This window comes from Anabas testudineus, chromosome 17 (genome assembly GCF_900324465.2).
Source record: "Anabas testudineus chromosome 17, fAnaTes1.2, whole genome shotgun sequence".
NCBI classification, from domain to species: Eukaryota; Metazoa; Chordata; class Actinopteri; order Anabantiformes; family Anabantidae; genus Anabas; species Anabas testudineus.
Genome location: NC_046626.1, coordinates 15,725,538 through 15,742,854, shown reverse-complemented (window position 1 = coordinate 15,742,854; position 17,317 = coordinate 15,725,538). Strand labels below are relative to the sequence as shown.

Below are 17,317 nucleotides of genomic sequence, written 5' to 3'. Positions count from 1 at the left end.
AGTGTATGTGTTTATATAAACTGAGATGGCAGTCATCTTGAGTATCCATGTGACTGGAGTAGAGCAATGGGAGGGGGGCGTCAGAAAGTGTAACCTTGGACTTGTCTGCACTGTGTTTGACTGCGTGTTTGTGTGTTTGTGTCTGTGTCTGCCTTTAGCTTAGTGTCTGTCAACTTTTTATAAAGTTAAAGCTTTCACTACAATCTAAAATCAGCTCTTCATGAATGATATGGTGGCTGCTTTCGCTAGCACAGCCAATTATGAAAGCTAATGCTTTGAGCAGAATTTCCTTTCTAACTTAAAATTGAAAAAGAAACTCCTGTAATTGCAAAGCGCACACGCTTGAAACTATTTTTTTTAATTACTGTTCACACAAGATAACATGAACATGTCAGCCTAAATTTAAAATGGCCCTTTGATGTAAATTTTAAGCAAAAAAAAAAAAAAATTGAGGCAATAAAAATTTCTGATGGCCATTCGTTGCAGTCCGAAGCAGAGATAGCACTCACAGTAGAAATACACAGCTGGCTCTGGAGTGCATTTACACTGCACCTGTGTTTTCCAGACCGAGTATGGTAATGTATGGTCATTGATGTCTGTGCTCTAAAGTGGTTTGTTGGATTTAACAGCACTCTGACTACACATAAATACAAAAATGCCTCTTGCTGCTCCATTAATGCATCTGCTGTAGAAATGTCGCTCAGACTCTGGAAACGGGTCATTGTAAAAGTTCACATGGCCATGTGTGTCTAAAGTAGTATGTTTCATGTGGTCGTATAGTGGTGGCCTGAACTGTGTGTATGTTAGCTGCAGTGGCAGGCACACTGCTGGTGATTAGGAACAACAGGGCAGAGTTCAGCTGAGTGACTGTGTGGAATGCTAATCCACATTGTCATGAGGCGAGCTTCAGCCTGACAAAGGACTGGAGACATAGGGGGTTTCTTTGTGTGTGTGTGTGTGTGTGTGTGTGTGTGTGTGTGTGTGTGTGTCACAGAATCAACCCAGATAAGAGAGATGCTTCAATAAAGCAGATTAGAACCGAGTAGCAGTATGGTGTGTGTTGCAGGGTTATGGAAGGTGGGACAGAGGAGAGACATGGGCAATGGAAGGTGAGAAAAACAGTTGTGTTGAAATGTGCAAACGTTTGCACCCGCACCCATTCTTTAAGGAGTAGAGAGTGTAGAGCAGCAGGAATAATGAGCAGGTGTGTGTGGGTGGTGGGCGTTCAGCTGTCAACTGTCAGATAGGTGGGAATCACAGTAAGAGACACGGGCAACCATTAGTGGAACACACAGATACATGTTGAGTATGTATGGTCTATATGTGGATGCACATACAGCATCAGCGAACTGCATCTCTTATTTTTCCCTTAGTTTTTCTCTCACAGACATGCACAAACACACACTTGCCCTTTAATGACCTGTCACTTGTCTCATCAGCATCTGCTGTTGCAGGCAGGGAAGCAGATGAAGGACCTCTGAATGACCTGGTGTTAATGTCAGTTTGGCCCCATGCTCTCTGTCTGTATGCGTTGTCTCTCACACACAATCGCACACACACACACACACACACACACACACACTTATGCGGGGAAGTGGTAGAAACTAGAGGGATGTAGTAGAGAGATTCACAAACACACTTGTATATACAGACAACCTTGATATTGCGGCCAGCGAGGACCAAACTTGCCTTCACGCCACTGCAGTGGGTTTATTGTTGGATCTGGAGTCTCCTCCCTCTTTCCCCTCCTTCTCTCTATCTCTTCCCTGTCCCATCATCCTGCTCTCTGCCTCTCCTTCACTACTCTCTCCTTAACCCCCTCCTCTTCTCACTACTGCAGTGCTGCCTTGTGGAGTAAAAAAAGGAAAAAACACCAACCACAAGCATTCGTAAAGGGGCGAGCCCCCTTCTGTAGAAACACACAGATGCACACCTGGCTACACATATGGCTCCGGCCTCTTATATTTGCATTGCCTGTATTTGCATGTTTATTCAGCCATGCCCTTGTAAATAAGAGACTGTGCCCTGCATGCAGCATACCTGAATTCGCATATTCACAAATAGTAGGAGCTGAGTACAACAGAAAGACTTACTTAAAAAGGAATAGATGCAGTGATACCTCCAGTAGAGGTCCTTAGGCAAGACCTCCTTACGCTTACCCTGTCTACCCTTACACCTTGTATTTCACTTTGGATAAAAGCATCTGCCAAACGACTAAATGTAAATGTAGATATTTGATAGAGTAGCTTGATATTTTGGGAAATGTGCTTATTTTCTTTCTTTAATAAAGTGAGAAAATCAGTGAAATTCTCATGTCTAGTATATAAAACGGAGAAAAGCAACAGTTCCTTACATTTTAAAATCTACAACCAGCTGTTGAATTAGGAGACATTTTGAATTTGTATGAAATTTTCATTTGTTGCAAACAGAACAATGTGTTGCACATGAGACGGAAAGGGAGTTTTGAAATGTGATAGTTGAGTTATAACAAGTGAATAATCATGATTTATAAAAATAATGTTAGCTACACCTGCTGAAGTAAAAACACTGCAGCACTAGTAACTAATATGAATGTTAAATGGTTAATACCAAGCTGTCACAGTAATTAGGCCGTATTGTTCTGAGGTTGTTTAGCTCTGGTAGTAACACTCTCTCAGCTGCTACAGTGCAGAGGAAAATCCTTTAGTCCAGGTGATGAAAGGCTGTTTATTATTCACTGTGTCCAACTATGTGTGTGCATTCTGTGGATAAATGTTTATAGATGGCTTTAAAAGGCTAGTAAGTCAATTATTGATGCTTTCTACAACCATTATCTCTCTTTTGCAGTTCCTTCTGCTAACTGCCTTTGCACTTGTCTCTTCACTGGATTCTCTTGCTTCCTCTACCTCTTCTGCATCCTATTCTCCTCTATACACCTCCCTTCTTCATTCTCTGTCACTGTGACCTACCCAGTGGTTCATAGTGTGATGCACATTCCTCCAGAGCTTGTGCTTCCCGTCAGTTTGGCTGAAAGTGCATGCGTGTGTGCGTTGTGTGAACTGCAGGCAGCCTGTGCAGTCTGTCTGCTGCAGATAAGCATCAACTCCATCAGCTTGTGACCTCTTGCTGAGCGTGTCCTGGATTTGCTCAAAAACACACACACACTCAAACAGACATGCTCAACTAGTACCAGTACTGTTTACTTGAATACACACAGCTGAGTGGGTACGAAGCTGAACATGAATCATAAGCAGTCAACACATACAAATATATAGATCAGAGAGAGGCTGACTCCAACCATGTTGCGTGTAGTATAACAATGAATCACATGTACAAATGTACACAGTGACGGGATATGATGTTGCCATGTTTACTATCAGCATGGCTGTTCTTGTGTTTTATTTATAATTTACCATCAGTGGGCTCATCCAGTTTCTACTCTTAGCTTACCCATTTCCTTGCCACCTTAATTTTGTCTAACGCTGTATCACTGCTGTTTCAGGTCATAGCTTGCACATGCTTTTCACTTTTAATGCAATTTATCTTCATTTTATGTCTCTTTTAAGTAATTGGCCGCATTTTGTATTGTTTAAATGCCATTTGTCTCTATCTTTCACCTATGTCAGCATGGTTGTGATGTCTGCATTTGCATTTTCTCGTTTCCATACTCATTGACAAGAGTGTGCTTCATTTTAATTGTTCATAATATTCCAACACTCTGCTCCCTGTTTTTTTTTCTTTCTTGTCTGTTAAAGCCAGGTGTGGGTTTGTCTTTTTGTTTAACACTTTAAATTCTCATTTTTTTCAGAAGGCAGTGGAAGATGATGAGAGCCAGGTGAGAAAATCCTCTGCGGATCTCTCGTCCCCCAGTGGCAAGTTGGCCGAGTCCGACCCTGTGAGAAAGGTTAGTCGTTGGTTGTCTCCCTGCTTCCATCTACTCATCTTGTCATCACTTCCTACTGCTTCAGCATCGCCTTCTCCTTTGCTCCTCCCCCACATCTACACACAACTCATCTCTTAGGACCACCACTCCCACCCCCACTGATAGAATCAGCCTAGTGCACCCACAGCAACAAACTTCTCCTCTTCAACCTGTCACAAAATAAACTCGTTCAGCTGCTGAAAAGCTCTCCACCTTCCCTCACTGCTGCACACATACACCAACACAGGGAAGAAGCTCTTCTATCATGATTATCTTTTTTTTCCCTTCAACACGATGCACGCACACACACACACACACACACACACACACAGATACACACTCTTTCTCATCTGATGCCTGATGGATGATCCCTTATCCACATGTATGCATGCATATATTAGCTTTATTAGATTATGGCTCCAGGAGCATCACGTGCAGTACAGCATTCACGTCTCCTTCTGCTGCTTCTCTTCATATATTTTGTGTGTGTGTGTGTGTGTGTGTGTAGGCATGCATTCGCCATTGTAATAATTCATCTATTCAACAGCATAATTGTATGCCAAGAAAATATTTGTAGCTGCATCAAAATTGATAAAATAAACAATATGTTGCAATGGTGTGTCATATTTATGTGTCTGTTCTTTATTTTGCTCTTCAGGGGAAAACATCTCCACCTTCTCTGGTGTTCAACCCTCTTTTCTCAGACATCAAGGAGGAGCCAGGACACCCCACCCTGGTCCATCCCAGGTACTGCATCTCATTCACCTTGACTGAACAGCGCCAATAGACCATTTAAGGGCTGCAGCTAAGTTATTTTCATTAGATAGATTTAACCATAGTTTGATGTTTCCATTTACTATTAAAGAAATAGAAATGACCAGCCCATGTTTTTAAAGTCTAAGCTTATGTCCCTAAATGTCTTTTGCTATTCTAATATTTCAATTAATTGAGTCAGTAATTCATCTTTTTTACGGCTCTAGTTGGTCTTTTTTTAGACCATTTTCTTCAATGTTGTTTTAAGTTTGATTAAAACTAGTCAGGGCTTACCATGTCTTATTTTCTTAGAGAACATTAAAAGCATTTGTTTTTAAATTGTACTAAGACATTGTGCCAGATAGTGTACATCTGAGCAGTAATGTTTGGTTTCGGCCTGATTTTAGTTTCTTTCTCAGTGAAGGAAATTCCTGCCTTTTTGCTAGTTTCTCTCTGTCCTCTATCCATCATTACATGCGCCTCGTCTCTCCCTCCCTCCTCTTTTCTTCCCAATGCTCCTGTTTCCTTTCATCTGGCTCTCTGTTCCTCCTTCCATCCTTACCCAGAGCACACCAGCTTGCGTTAGGATATAGCAATCTAATCTTGCACAGTAATCTGACCCAGATTAAAAACTGGAATTAGATGGTTTATGGTGCCATAGCTACATGTGACTGCCTTGACACACTGACAGCATGGAGGCTCGCAGACGTCAGACCAGACAGATTGGCTGGATTAGAGTCCTGGTCATCTACCAGCATCACATGGCTGCTACACCCCCCCCCCCAGCAGACTTGCATAGGCCTTGCAGGAGGTCTTTTGCATTGCAGCAGTTGTAATAAATGCTCTGCTATAGCCAAACATTGTGCTAGACATCCACAGCACTAAATGTAATATTTGAGTTATTACCAATGTCTATTACTGGTACACTTGTCAAATACCAGCCAGGTTGATATTATTCAATCACATTTTTGGTGTTTGCTGTGAAGGAGTTTCATATTCCTGCTAAAGTGAGCAGGCAGTGCTGCATTTCCATCCAGAGGAGAGGAAGCAAGGCTTGGTTCACAGTGCTGTCGTTTTTCGGGCAGAGCCCCACTGAGCCGTCATGCTTAACCTAGTTCACAGCTCCAGCCTCAGCTCTGTCTGGAGGGGACTGTTGGTGGGGGAGGGGCTCTTCTCTTCTCTTCTCTTCTCTTCTCTTCTCTTCTCTTCTCTTCTCTTCTCTTCTCTTCTCTTCTCTTCTCTTCTCTTCTCTTCTCTTCTCTTCTCTTCTCTTCTCTTCTCTTCTTCCCTTCTTCCCTTCTTTCCCACTGTGCAGCCAGGAATAGACAGATAGTGTTGGCTCAGTAGCTTCAGTGCATCTCCAGGCACTATCTCTCTCAGTTGTATCCACTACCTGGACATTTGTGATAAGCTGAAGGTCTGTTTATGCTGAGATTCTGTAAACAAATGATAAGAAATATCCATATTCCACACTGTGTTTTCAGCTCCTGTCTTCAGAAGGAGAGATACTACAGGCTAAAACAGTCACCAAATTACCTTTTGCTTTATCACTCTGATTCAGCTGTGTGGAAATATAAATGAGCCATATTGAGAGTGTGTAGATTGCTTTGTGTATGTCGCCGTTGCAAAGTCCATAACATTTTATGATGTTTACTGCATAGACATAAGTATCTGGAAGGTGATGAATTGAATAATAAAAACAAAGCAAATGCTTGATTCAGTATTTACATTGGGAGCATACCCCACCTTTATATGATTGTTGAGAACTAAAAATTGCATTTCAGTGGCTTTTTTGTTTGGGTTAACATAAATCTGATCATTATTTAAATGTCTTTTCCCTGTATCTGTTTCTCTCTCTCTCAGTTACTACCTATACACATATGATAAGATGGTCGCTCCTAACGTGTCTCTGCGGAGGGAGGCGGAGATGAGCCCAGAGATGCTCGGAGCACTGCTCAAACACCACTACAGCCGCAGAGTACTGGGCCATGATGAGCCACCCATGGGTCAGTAATGATACACACACAGTTGGCATGTATTGAAAAGGATGAACAATGCACTGAACCACACACAAGACATGTGTTGACTATGTACCCGTGATATAGTCATGCAAAAATTCAAACTACCACTCTAACACAATAAAACCGTATTCATCACGTTTTTGTCTGAGCAAAATCTGCGGAATCAGCGTTTTCCACAGACTAGGAACATTTAAAAACAAAAACCACATAACCAACTTTAAATTTGACCCTTGGCATAACCACACACTCTGAACCAGATGACCTAAAGGGCCTGTAACTGAATAGGCAGATCAGAGAGGAACTGCACTGTGGAGTGGGCTTTATAAGGAGGTAGTTTGATTTTTGATCAAATTTGATTTTAAATGTTCTAGACATAAACATATTCTGAACTTTGTCATCTCTTAGAACCTACCCACTTCTCAAGCTTTTCAGTTTGCATGCTATAATCATCTGTGTCAAACGCTGAACTTGATTATACCCTGTCTTACTTGACCTTTTTTTGAGATAAATGCAACAACTTACACTGCACAATTATGTTCATTCACTGAAAAAACTGAAAAGAGCAGAGCTGGAAATAGGTGAAAGAATAAGAAATTGCTGTCAATTTTCCTATTATATCATTTGCTACCTTAACTACAGTAGTTAGCATTTTCTTAATGCTCATGAGTCGAGCTACATTAACAGACAGGTGATGAAAGTGAACTTTCAGAAATTACACTTAACATACTATGAAGTTCTTAACAAATAGGAATATTAAGCATGTGGGAAGAATTTAATATTGATGTAAATTATTTGTAGGAGAAGTAATAATAGTCTATTTTTATATTTATGAAATATGTTATAAAATATTAGTTATAATACAGATAGACAAACCCCTTGGGTCAAATTTGAGATTTGTGAAAAAATGATTGGAACCAAATAAGAAATAATAGGGAGCACCAATAGAAACAATTTTATGATTTTTCTGACGTCAGAGACAGTAGCTTTGCAAACAAGTCTTTACTTAAGGTTCACATATTGGATTATTATTATATTATATATATATATTTTAGATTATTATTTGGTTATTTTTCTAGTCTGGTCTAAACATTGTACAAGAATCTACTTTGAGTGAAAGGACTGTCAGAGTGAGACAGTCACAGTTGACATTTGATGATATAATAAATACTCCTGTGAACACTGTGTGTACATTAGACATACACAGGCAGACACATGTCTACTATAAATACATGACACATACAGAAAGTGTGAGCAGTAAACATACATGAAACATAATCAGCAGCGACATGCAGATCATGGTAATGTAGCACAGTGAGAGAGGAGTCACGTGTTTACTGTAAACATACAACCTACAGTGAAGTGCTATCCAACACACACACACACACACACATACACTCCTTACACTCCTAACATTCCTGCCTGCGGCGATGCACATAATCATGCATTGACCTTCACATAAAGACTCTGGGGGTACCTCACTATTGATAAGGGTGGAGATCACAGTGACCTCTTCCCTGCACTGTGTTTTTTATGTGCACAATGAAGTGTGTATATATAATAGAGAGAGAGAGAGTGAATCACAGAAATGGTCTCCTCCTGCCATAATTACACCACATCTGACTGCCAGCCTGTCTCTCATATCTTTCATATCTCTCAGGCGTTCTGTTTCCTTTTTTCTTCTCCAACCAATCTGTCTATCTTCCTCCATCCTTCATCTCTCTTCCCCTGGCAGCTATCTTCTCATCCTCTTGAGTCTGTCTTCCGTCTGCTCCCGCACTTCCTCTTCCATCCATTCATCCATCCTTGCTGACTTCTTCTTTAAGTCTCTTCATCTCACTCTCCTTCACAGTCCCCCTCCCCCTGCTCTTCTTCATCCTCCTCTTTTCTTTTTTCCTTAATTGAATACTTTCCTCTCTATGTCTGTCTTTGTGCCTTTCACACTTTCTGTTGTGGCCCTCTGTTCCTCGCCTGCTTATTTCCTTTTGATCACCTTCAAATGACTCATCTCTGGTATTTGTGTTTTCTACTATCCTGTGTGTGTGTGTGTGTGTGTGTGTGTGTGTGTGTGTGTGTGTGTGTGTGTGTGTGTGTGTGTGTGTGTGTGTGTGTGTGTGTGTGCACGTACTGTGCACTGTACAGAGCATGTACGTGTGGGTGTGTATGTGTAAGTGTCTGTGTACACATACAATGCCAACCTAAGTCAGTTAAATTAGTGTTGTCTGTAGTGCCAAGCATGCATGTACATAGCATGCTGTTTTCTGTCAAACACATACTGTATGAATACATTATGCTGGTAAAGAACCCACTATTTTCTCTCTTTTGTCTGTAAACATATACCTTCAAACACACTGTCATTACTAGCCGAAACACATGCCTTACTGCAGCATTTGTGCACGTGCATACACGTGCACATGCGTGAGTGTGAATGACATTGCCTGTTTGATCTGTTTCCCCAGATGTATATCTTAAAGGCCACAGCAAGGGAACAAGACAGATTTTGACTGCAGGAGGAGCCTACACAGAGCTGAGCAGCTCCCATGCAATGCACTTTATTCATATCTTTTCTCTCTTTGTGTCTGAGGGCGCACACACACCCACAAACTCACACACAGACACAGACACACACACAGCATTTGTGGGCGAGTGTTTGGTTCCTTGGCTGTTGCCATGCTGCGCTTGCGTGTGCGCTCACACTGAGAAAGAGGTGTGAGCATTTATGAGGTTGTGCGAGGGTGTTACTAAGCGTAGGCGGGAATGTGCACCAGCTCGGCTCGCACTTCCTGTCTTTCATCCACCTCCTCCTTTTTTTTTTTTTTTTTTTTAAACTTCTTTCTTCATCCTCCTCTTCCTCCCTCCTCAGATCTTCACGCGTCGCCTCCCATCAATGCTGGCGCTGAGGAGGCCAAATCCCAACGTGCTGCTGCTGCCTCGGCCGGCGAGCGGGAATGCCAAACCCAAGCAGTTTCCATGGAGACAAGCAGCCCAACTTGCAAGAAAGCCACCCACTCCCCCGCCCACACCCCCCCTCCTCCTCCTGCGTCGTTGTTGTCGCAGATAACGGAAGTACCGTCTAAGGACACAAGGTCTGCCACAAGTGGTGATGCAGAGGTGGTGGGGGGGCTGGAGGACGACAAGGACAGGATTGTTGTGGAGATCATGCAGATGTACAGCAGGCAGCAGGAGAAGCTCAAGTCCACCCTGCACAAGCAGCTGCAGCTAGAAATGGTAAATGAGCCCAAGATAAACTGTACCATGACAGTGCTGGTCTAGTCTAAGTGTCCTTGATGTGGATGTGGAGGTTGTGTTCACCTTCCACTGACCCCTTGATTTCTCACATCAAACACATTAAACTTGGTTCTGCCATTTGTAAAACAAGTCAATACCCCAGTTCATCTAAATCACGTTGTTTTACTAATACATAACATATGTATATTAAGTTAAAATTCATTTTGGATACATGAAATAGAGTTGACCTACATTACAGTGATGTTCAGACCCTCTGCTGAATTATGTTGCTGTGTTTAAACCTACTAATGGGTTTTGAGGAGAATAACATTTCTATTTTGTAGAAATCCATTATGTGACTCATTGTGTCAAAGTTTACATATAGAGTTTTTCTGAATTGCGGCAGCAGGGTGGCATAAGCAGCTGGAGTGGATATTCGAGCCCCTTGTGGTATCAAACATCTGACCCTCCTGTGAAGGGGCTAAAATGCAAAACATTTCTCTCTACAAGGGTCAGTGAAGGATCAGATTATTATTGTCATTTTCCTTGACTTGGTGTCTGTGTCTTCAGGAGCTGGAGGCATTACGTGGGGGCGAGGCAGCGCGGCTACGGGAGCTGAGTGCTGAACAGCGGGAGCTTCGCAGTGAGCTGGAGGCGGTGCACAGCGAGCAGGCGCGGCAGCTCAGCCAGGCCCGCCAGGAGCAGTTGGAGCTGGAGGCCCGTCTGGAGCAGCTCCGACAACAGGCCTGCGCCTGTGAGCCAGGGGCACAACGCCAGCAAGAGGCCCACTACACTGCACAGGTATGGACTAGTGGGGAAGACCATGTACAGTATGCAGAGATACAGATATTAGCAGCTGAAACAGCCATCACTGAGAAATATACGCTGTTGACATAACATATCCCATTTTTTATCTCAGGTGTTGCAGTGCTATACTCTGATGGGAAACAAATTTAAACCAAATACTTATTGGTTTTTTAAGCATTTACAATCAGCGAATTCATTAGAATTTTTTTTAATCTATTGAAATTAAAGGTCAAGGTTCAGTTAATACCTGTCAGTGGACCAGTGGATGTTGATTAAATGGATTTTCAGGTGTCTTTTAAAATACCTGTAAGATGGTGTCAAAGAATTCTGAGATCGCAATAACAATATTACAGAGTCAACACCTGCATATTTCCTCTGAGAGCACTGAAATGTGTTTTCTGCCAAAACCTTCAGATTATGATGTGGATGTGTATTTGAGCAATTGAGAGTTTCCTGTTCAATCATCTTATGTGTATGCTTGTCCTGTATGACTCACTATGCTGCTGAAGAGTGTGAACACACAAACACAGACAAAATTATGGGACCTTGTTTGTGCTATAATCTGTCACAACTTTGGCTCTTACCAGGTTATCATCACAATGACGTGCTTGTCTTGCCTTTTAAAAAGTAATAAAAAGTTTCATTTAAGTCTTTACTAACAGTTGAAATAACTGCATCTGCAAATTTGAAGTATCTGAAGTTAACAAGGTTAAATATGTCTGACATGCGAATCTTCTCACCAGTCTGATTTCAGTCACAGGCGCCATTAGACAGCCTAGCTGCTATAACTGCATTTGTTATAAGAAACAAGTACTTTCCACTTAGGTAAAAAAGTGTAGTCTCTTTTGGGTAATTTAAGATTAGGGCTGCAATAATTTATCGATAAATTAGTCAACATAAAATTAATCTGCAGCAGTTTGGCAATTGATTAAAAAACATTTTATAAGCCAAAATACATTTACATTTGTGTGAGGATTTGCTGCTGATGGTGTTTATGTGGCTGTAAACTGAATGGACACTTGGTTGGACACAAAACAAGCTGGCTAAATTTCAACATCCAATCTTCATTACTCTGTTTAACCAAGAAAATAATCTGCAAATTAGATCAAAATGAAATAACGTGGTTGCAGCCCTAGCTAGGATTTTCTGAAATCTCTAATTGTCTTGGTTCAATTAGTTTTAGAGTGTTTACATCCAGAATAAACACCAAAGCTTATCACATCCTGCTGGTATATGTGATAACATGTCTTACAAATCTGACTTCATGCCTGTGTCTCCTCCCAGCTGTCTGAGCTCCGTCAGAGGCTGGAACGGGCAGAGGCGGACCGGCAAGAACTGCAGGAGGAGCTGCGTAGGGAGCGGGAGGCGCGGGAGAAGCTGGAGCGCACAATCACCCAGCTCAAGCAGCAGATGGCCCTGTCTGGCACGGTGGGAGGCAGCCCCTCTCCTCCTCCTACCCCTTCCACCGGAACCCCTAATGCCCACTCTCCGCCCTCCTCTTCTTCTTTCTCAGAGGCCCCAGCGGCTGGCCAAAAGTAACTACCACCCCTCAAAGCACCTCCCTCCCACATTGTTCTCCTGATCCTCTCCCGCCAACTCTACAGACACAAACAAATCAGCCTGCATTAGAAAAAGAGCTTCACTTCCCCTGTTTTTAAGTTGTGCAACTTTGCCGCCTTCATTTTTATTTCAGCGTAGGACTGACTTTTGTTTTGTAATTCTTTTGCTCACCTCCCCTTTCTTTAAACAGTATTTAAATATTTTGGGCATGTACGTTTAATATAATTTATAGTTTTTATTGAACAAACAGCTGCTTCACAGAGTTTGGTCGAATAGAGGCAAACTCAGCTCATCACTATCCCCCCCCCTTTACGGTTATCACCCTCCCACCCCTCCCTGATGTTTCTGGATTCTGGAGCCACTGACATTGAGAATTTGGACTCCTCGCAGACGTCGCTTCATGCTACTACCTAGCACGTGAGTTGGTGCCCACGGACAGATAATGGCGCCCGGTTACGTGCTTCTTCTCCATCTTTCTGTATCTACAAGTACCAGCGAGTGCAGGAAACTGCTTGTACATTTCAACACAGTTTTTTTTTTTCCTATTTTTTTCTCCTTATAAAAGACATAGAAAGAAAAGTATAATATGTTAAAACAGCAAGTCTATATGGAGGAGAAAGACCTTTACTGTATAAAAAAAGAGACATTTTGCAGATGTTGTAAAATCTTATCAATATAAGCCAATAGTGAGGCTGAACTTGAAATGAGTGTTTTGAGTGTGACCCCCACAAAGTAGCTAGCTAGCAGATTGTCTGGCTTGGACCCCAGCTGCTCCTAACACAGACTAGTTTCCTCTTCACTCGGCTGGGCAGCACCTGGACTCTCCTGTTGTAGACCAAACAGTCTGTCGGTGGATCCACCAGCTGCCCAGTGTCTCCTCTAAAGCCCCTCCCTCTTCACTGGAGACCTCACAGCTTCCACCACTGTATGCTAGCACACTTGCTCTCGACTGGGAAACTTCTGAACACTGTGGTTTTCACCCACTTTGGGGCTAGACAGGAAACACTGTGCTCTTTTCAGGCTTGGCATGAAGAAGCTCACAAACAGTGTTATTCATGTATCCCTGCTCTCCTTCTCCAGGATCCATGGGAAAGGAATGTGTCTGGACTTGGGGGGCCAGTTGAGCCAGTGTATCATTTCTGAGTGTCACATGTGCAGTAGCTGTACTGTGTAACCATAATACATATGACATCTTTACATGCCTACACACTCAATCGTGTCAGTGCTGTGCAGGCATTCAGGCAGAACATTAGGCCCAGCGTTCCCAGCAGATGATCAAAGCTCCAGTCTGTCACTGTTTTGTTTTTGTTTTTTTTGTATCATTTGACTTCATTGTAAGCAGATGGGTTTTATCCCCGCCCTGTTTGTCAGAGCGTCATCTAAAGAATGTGGGTCGCAGGTGAAAGCATTTAGTCCAGTGTAATTTGGGCCTGGCTTCACGTTATTCTGCTTGGCTGAACAAACAGCACCCGGTAAAGAGAGGAACAGAGGGGTGAATTGAGGGGAACACACAGTGGACTGGTGCAGTCTTCCCCTGTGGCAGGCTGGGTGGCCCGGACGCTGGGGGCAGAGAGGGAGCCCGTTTTGTTTAGTCCCGCCAGAATAGGGGCAGCGTTGTTGTCTGGGGGGCCTCTGCCCACCCTCTAGTGAGACTGTACAGAATTCCCCATCTCAACAACCTCCCTCCTTTCTCCACTCCCACAGAACCACCATCACTCACACACGCATAGACACATACCCGTCCATCCATCTCCAGCGCCACATCGAGCTGGGGTGTGCAGTGTTTTGTAGATGGTCAGGAGAGTGAGCAGACGTCCAGGCAGAGGAAGAGAGGACTTTTACTGTGTCAGTTGCTAGGCAAAAGCGCTTTTTATTGCCATTAAGGAGATCCCTGTAAGCGAGTGTGTGCTTGTGTGTGTAAATAGTTGTTTAAAAAAGAGAAGGGGATTGGCCTCGGCTAAACTCTGAGCTTTTTTTATGCATCTGCTATAAATGCAAATTAATAGACATTCCACTGTGCTCCATCCTGTTCAATGCAGATTTTCTTACACAGCTTCCCTTTACAATAATAGAATTTAAAGACTGGACAGAGTACAGTTGTGGTTTGTTGATAGGCATAAGGACAGGTGCAGGTGCAAGCCAGTTAAATCAAACCCATGCTGCAAATGTACACTCTACTGTTGTTCCATTTAAACCTTTATTGAAATTATTAAAGAAAATATTTAACGTATTAACTAAAGATTTATATTCACTTTGTAAATACAGTAGTCATTAATATATTAACTGTTCTTATATTAATAATCTTCAAAACGTTATATAAATTGGACCAGAACTAAGGCTTCACATGGCCTAAATGGTTTTTGCTTTGTTTTTTTAAAAAGTGATCTTTGCAGATATCAGAATTTGACTTTTGTCTCGTAGATGTGGAGAAGTGAAATGCATGGTTTACTGAGACATAATGCAGGGCAAAGGTGAAATAGGAAAATAATACTTTTAGACACTTTCCCCCTTTTTCTGAACTGATGCATTTGTTTTTTTGTTTTTTTTGTGGATTTAATCTTGATGGACTGTTTAACTTGTAATCTTATAAGCTTCTCCCCCCTCTTTGTTAAACCTGCTCCCCTGAGCTACATGTAAATTAAAAACATTTGTTTAAAAAAATGCATTTATGAAAAGAAAACAAACAAAAAAGGGTTTTTTGCATGTTTGCTGCCCCTCATATTTTGTATCACTGGGCCACTCTATCAATCAATTTATTGTTAAAAAAATGAAAAGATGTTTTCCCCTACATCACACAAAAACTATTGAAATGACTCATATGCATGAACATTAAACATGTGCAAGTTTTATATCGTTATTGGTTCAGAGTTTGGATAAATACAATGCCACAGTCAGATCATGAAGAACATCAAGTGTAGCCTATTTTGATTTGGAAACTAGTTTGCTAGTATTTGTGTGTTTGTTGGCCTCCCGTGTCTGACTGAAGCACAACAACAGCTTTCAAAAGGGACAGAGAAAAAAACTTGCTCATGTAGCTCTGGATGTGTAGTTATGTTATCTGATTTGAATGCATATATCCTTGTCTGAATGTGTTAAAGTCACTCAAAAGTTAATCAGTATTAGTTATTGACTTAATTACCTCTATGGCGGAACCGAAAACAAAAATATTCTTTTAATTCATCATATAAGCATAAATCTAAAATACTGTCATTTTACTTTGTGTAATTTGCATTTTATACACAAGAGGGTGTTCTTTAGCCCCTGTAATTGTACATCATAATGAAAAAAGGACTAAAGGATAGGGGAGAAAAATCCCTTATAACGCCGTGTGCTGGGCCTTTTTTGCATTTTGCAGTGTTATAAGAACTTGGATATGCTTTGTACAGAATTTTTACAAGTATGAAATTTGCCCATCTGACTAAAACAAGGGTAAAGACGCCTGGCTTTAACATGTGAACACGTTTGAATATAGGATTTATATACCCATACAAGAAGCAAAGTAGGACACAAATCCAAGGTGACCTTTGAACTGTTGCAGATGGTTCGCTTTGCAGTCAGCCAGTAATTATTCTATGCCAGTGAGGCAGAAGTAGGAAGTATGACTGCATTGGTGAGTGATCAAACACAACAGTGGTTACTAAGAATAGTATGTTTTATTTCATACACATCCTGTTATAGTTGAAAAAATATATATATTCATGGCTTTGCTAAAAAGATTCCTTTTTCTTTCCTTCTCAGTGCTGTTCTGAAATATGAAACGCAGTGTCTGTGTATGACCATTGCATACTACGTTGCCAATACTACAGTGTGATGAGACTTTTGTTCTTGCATGAATCGAGACACTGTTCTCCTACCTCATGTTGCGATATAGAAAGGTGTTTTTTAAGCAGAAAATACTGCATCTCTGTTTATCATCATTGATATTTACTAGTAAATGACATACCTGTAAATGCTTTTAGCTAATACCTCAGTTGTATCTAGTGTTTGTTTTTTTGTTTGCCCTTCTCTGATTTCAGATTTTGTAAATATACTCTGTATAGACAATGAACTTGGATCAAATTCAAGTAAAGTTCTGTAGTGTCAAACCTCTGTCTTGAGTTTCTCATCTCTTATTACATCAATTTTGTCCTTATAACTTCTTAATTTACTTAAAACACAAGTTTGCACAAGATACTCACTGAGAGTCTACCTATGATGTGGCTCAGTATCATAATTAATGTACAACACGTAAAAAGGGGCAAGTTTGTGTCTTGCGAACCAGGTTACAACATACAGTAAATAAATGTATAACAATACATAAATAACAATTTAGATAATTCTGTATTTGAAAAACTGCCCAAATTTAGTTGGATGAAATCTCCTCTAAATAATATAATTATTTAACAGATTAATTCCTAGTGCAAATAGTCCTAATCTTAGTCCTAATCTGTTTTCTGTAATTAGACCACTGTAGAGTGAGACCTTTCAAATTAATTCAAATCTGGATTGAAAATGATTTCCCAAACAAAACTTCCCTTCTTTATTTTGATATTTTACAATAATCACTAAAATGATAAAACTCCTCTTTAATAGCCTTATTTCAGTTTTAACAGTCATCTTCACATAAAGGTGAAAATGCTAACGCTAATTAGCACCAAGCACAACTGACAGAGATTTTGGTCACAGTATTGGACAAATTTAAATAAATGATTTATGGAGGAAGGTATGTGCTAAAGTTTTATTAATCTATCCGTCTATGTTGATTAAAACAATCATAGCCCCAAAATGTAAAAGATATTTGTTGATTGATATTTGTAGATGCATTATATCCTGTATTTTGTTTATAGTACTTTTCAGTAATAAAAAATAAACATACCTGGTTCCATGGGACAAAGCACATACAAAAGTGAAGGCCTAAACATTAAGAAAATACACCGCATGTCAAAAAACAAGATGAATTTTAGCTTTAACCCTATCTAACAAGAGATTGACCTAATTCATGGAAAGACAATTTATTGTAGGATACAAACTACAGACCATAATCTAATCATAACCTAACAGTACCATAATC

At 41.0% G+C, this 17,317-nt stretch overlaps 1 protein-coding gene across 1 annotated transcript in view; it reads left to right on the top strand.

Annotated features, from left to right (window-relative positions):
- skila (SKI-like proto-oncogene a) overlaps positions 1-16,356 on the top strand; it is a 33,342-nt gene extending 16,986 nt beyond the window's left edge. The window contains exons 3-8 of the mRNA XM_026375092.1: positions 3,788-3,883; positions 4,560-4,648; positions 6,518-6,660; positions 9,536-9,900; positions 10,471-10,701; positions 11,992-16,356. Coding sequence (XP_026230877.1) covers positions 3,788-3,883; positions 4,560-4,648; positions 6,518-6,660; positions 9,536-9,900; positions 10,471-10,701; positions 11,992-12,246 — 1,179 coding nt within the window. The 3' untranslated portion in view covers positions 12,247-16,356. The remainder of the gene's footprint in view (positions 1-3,787; positions 3,884-4,559; positions 4,649-6,517; positions 6,661-9,535; positions 9,901-10,470; positions 10,702-11,991) is intronic.
- The last annotated feature ends 961 nt before the right edge of the window (positions 16,357-17,317 follow it).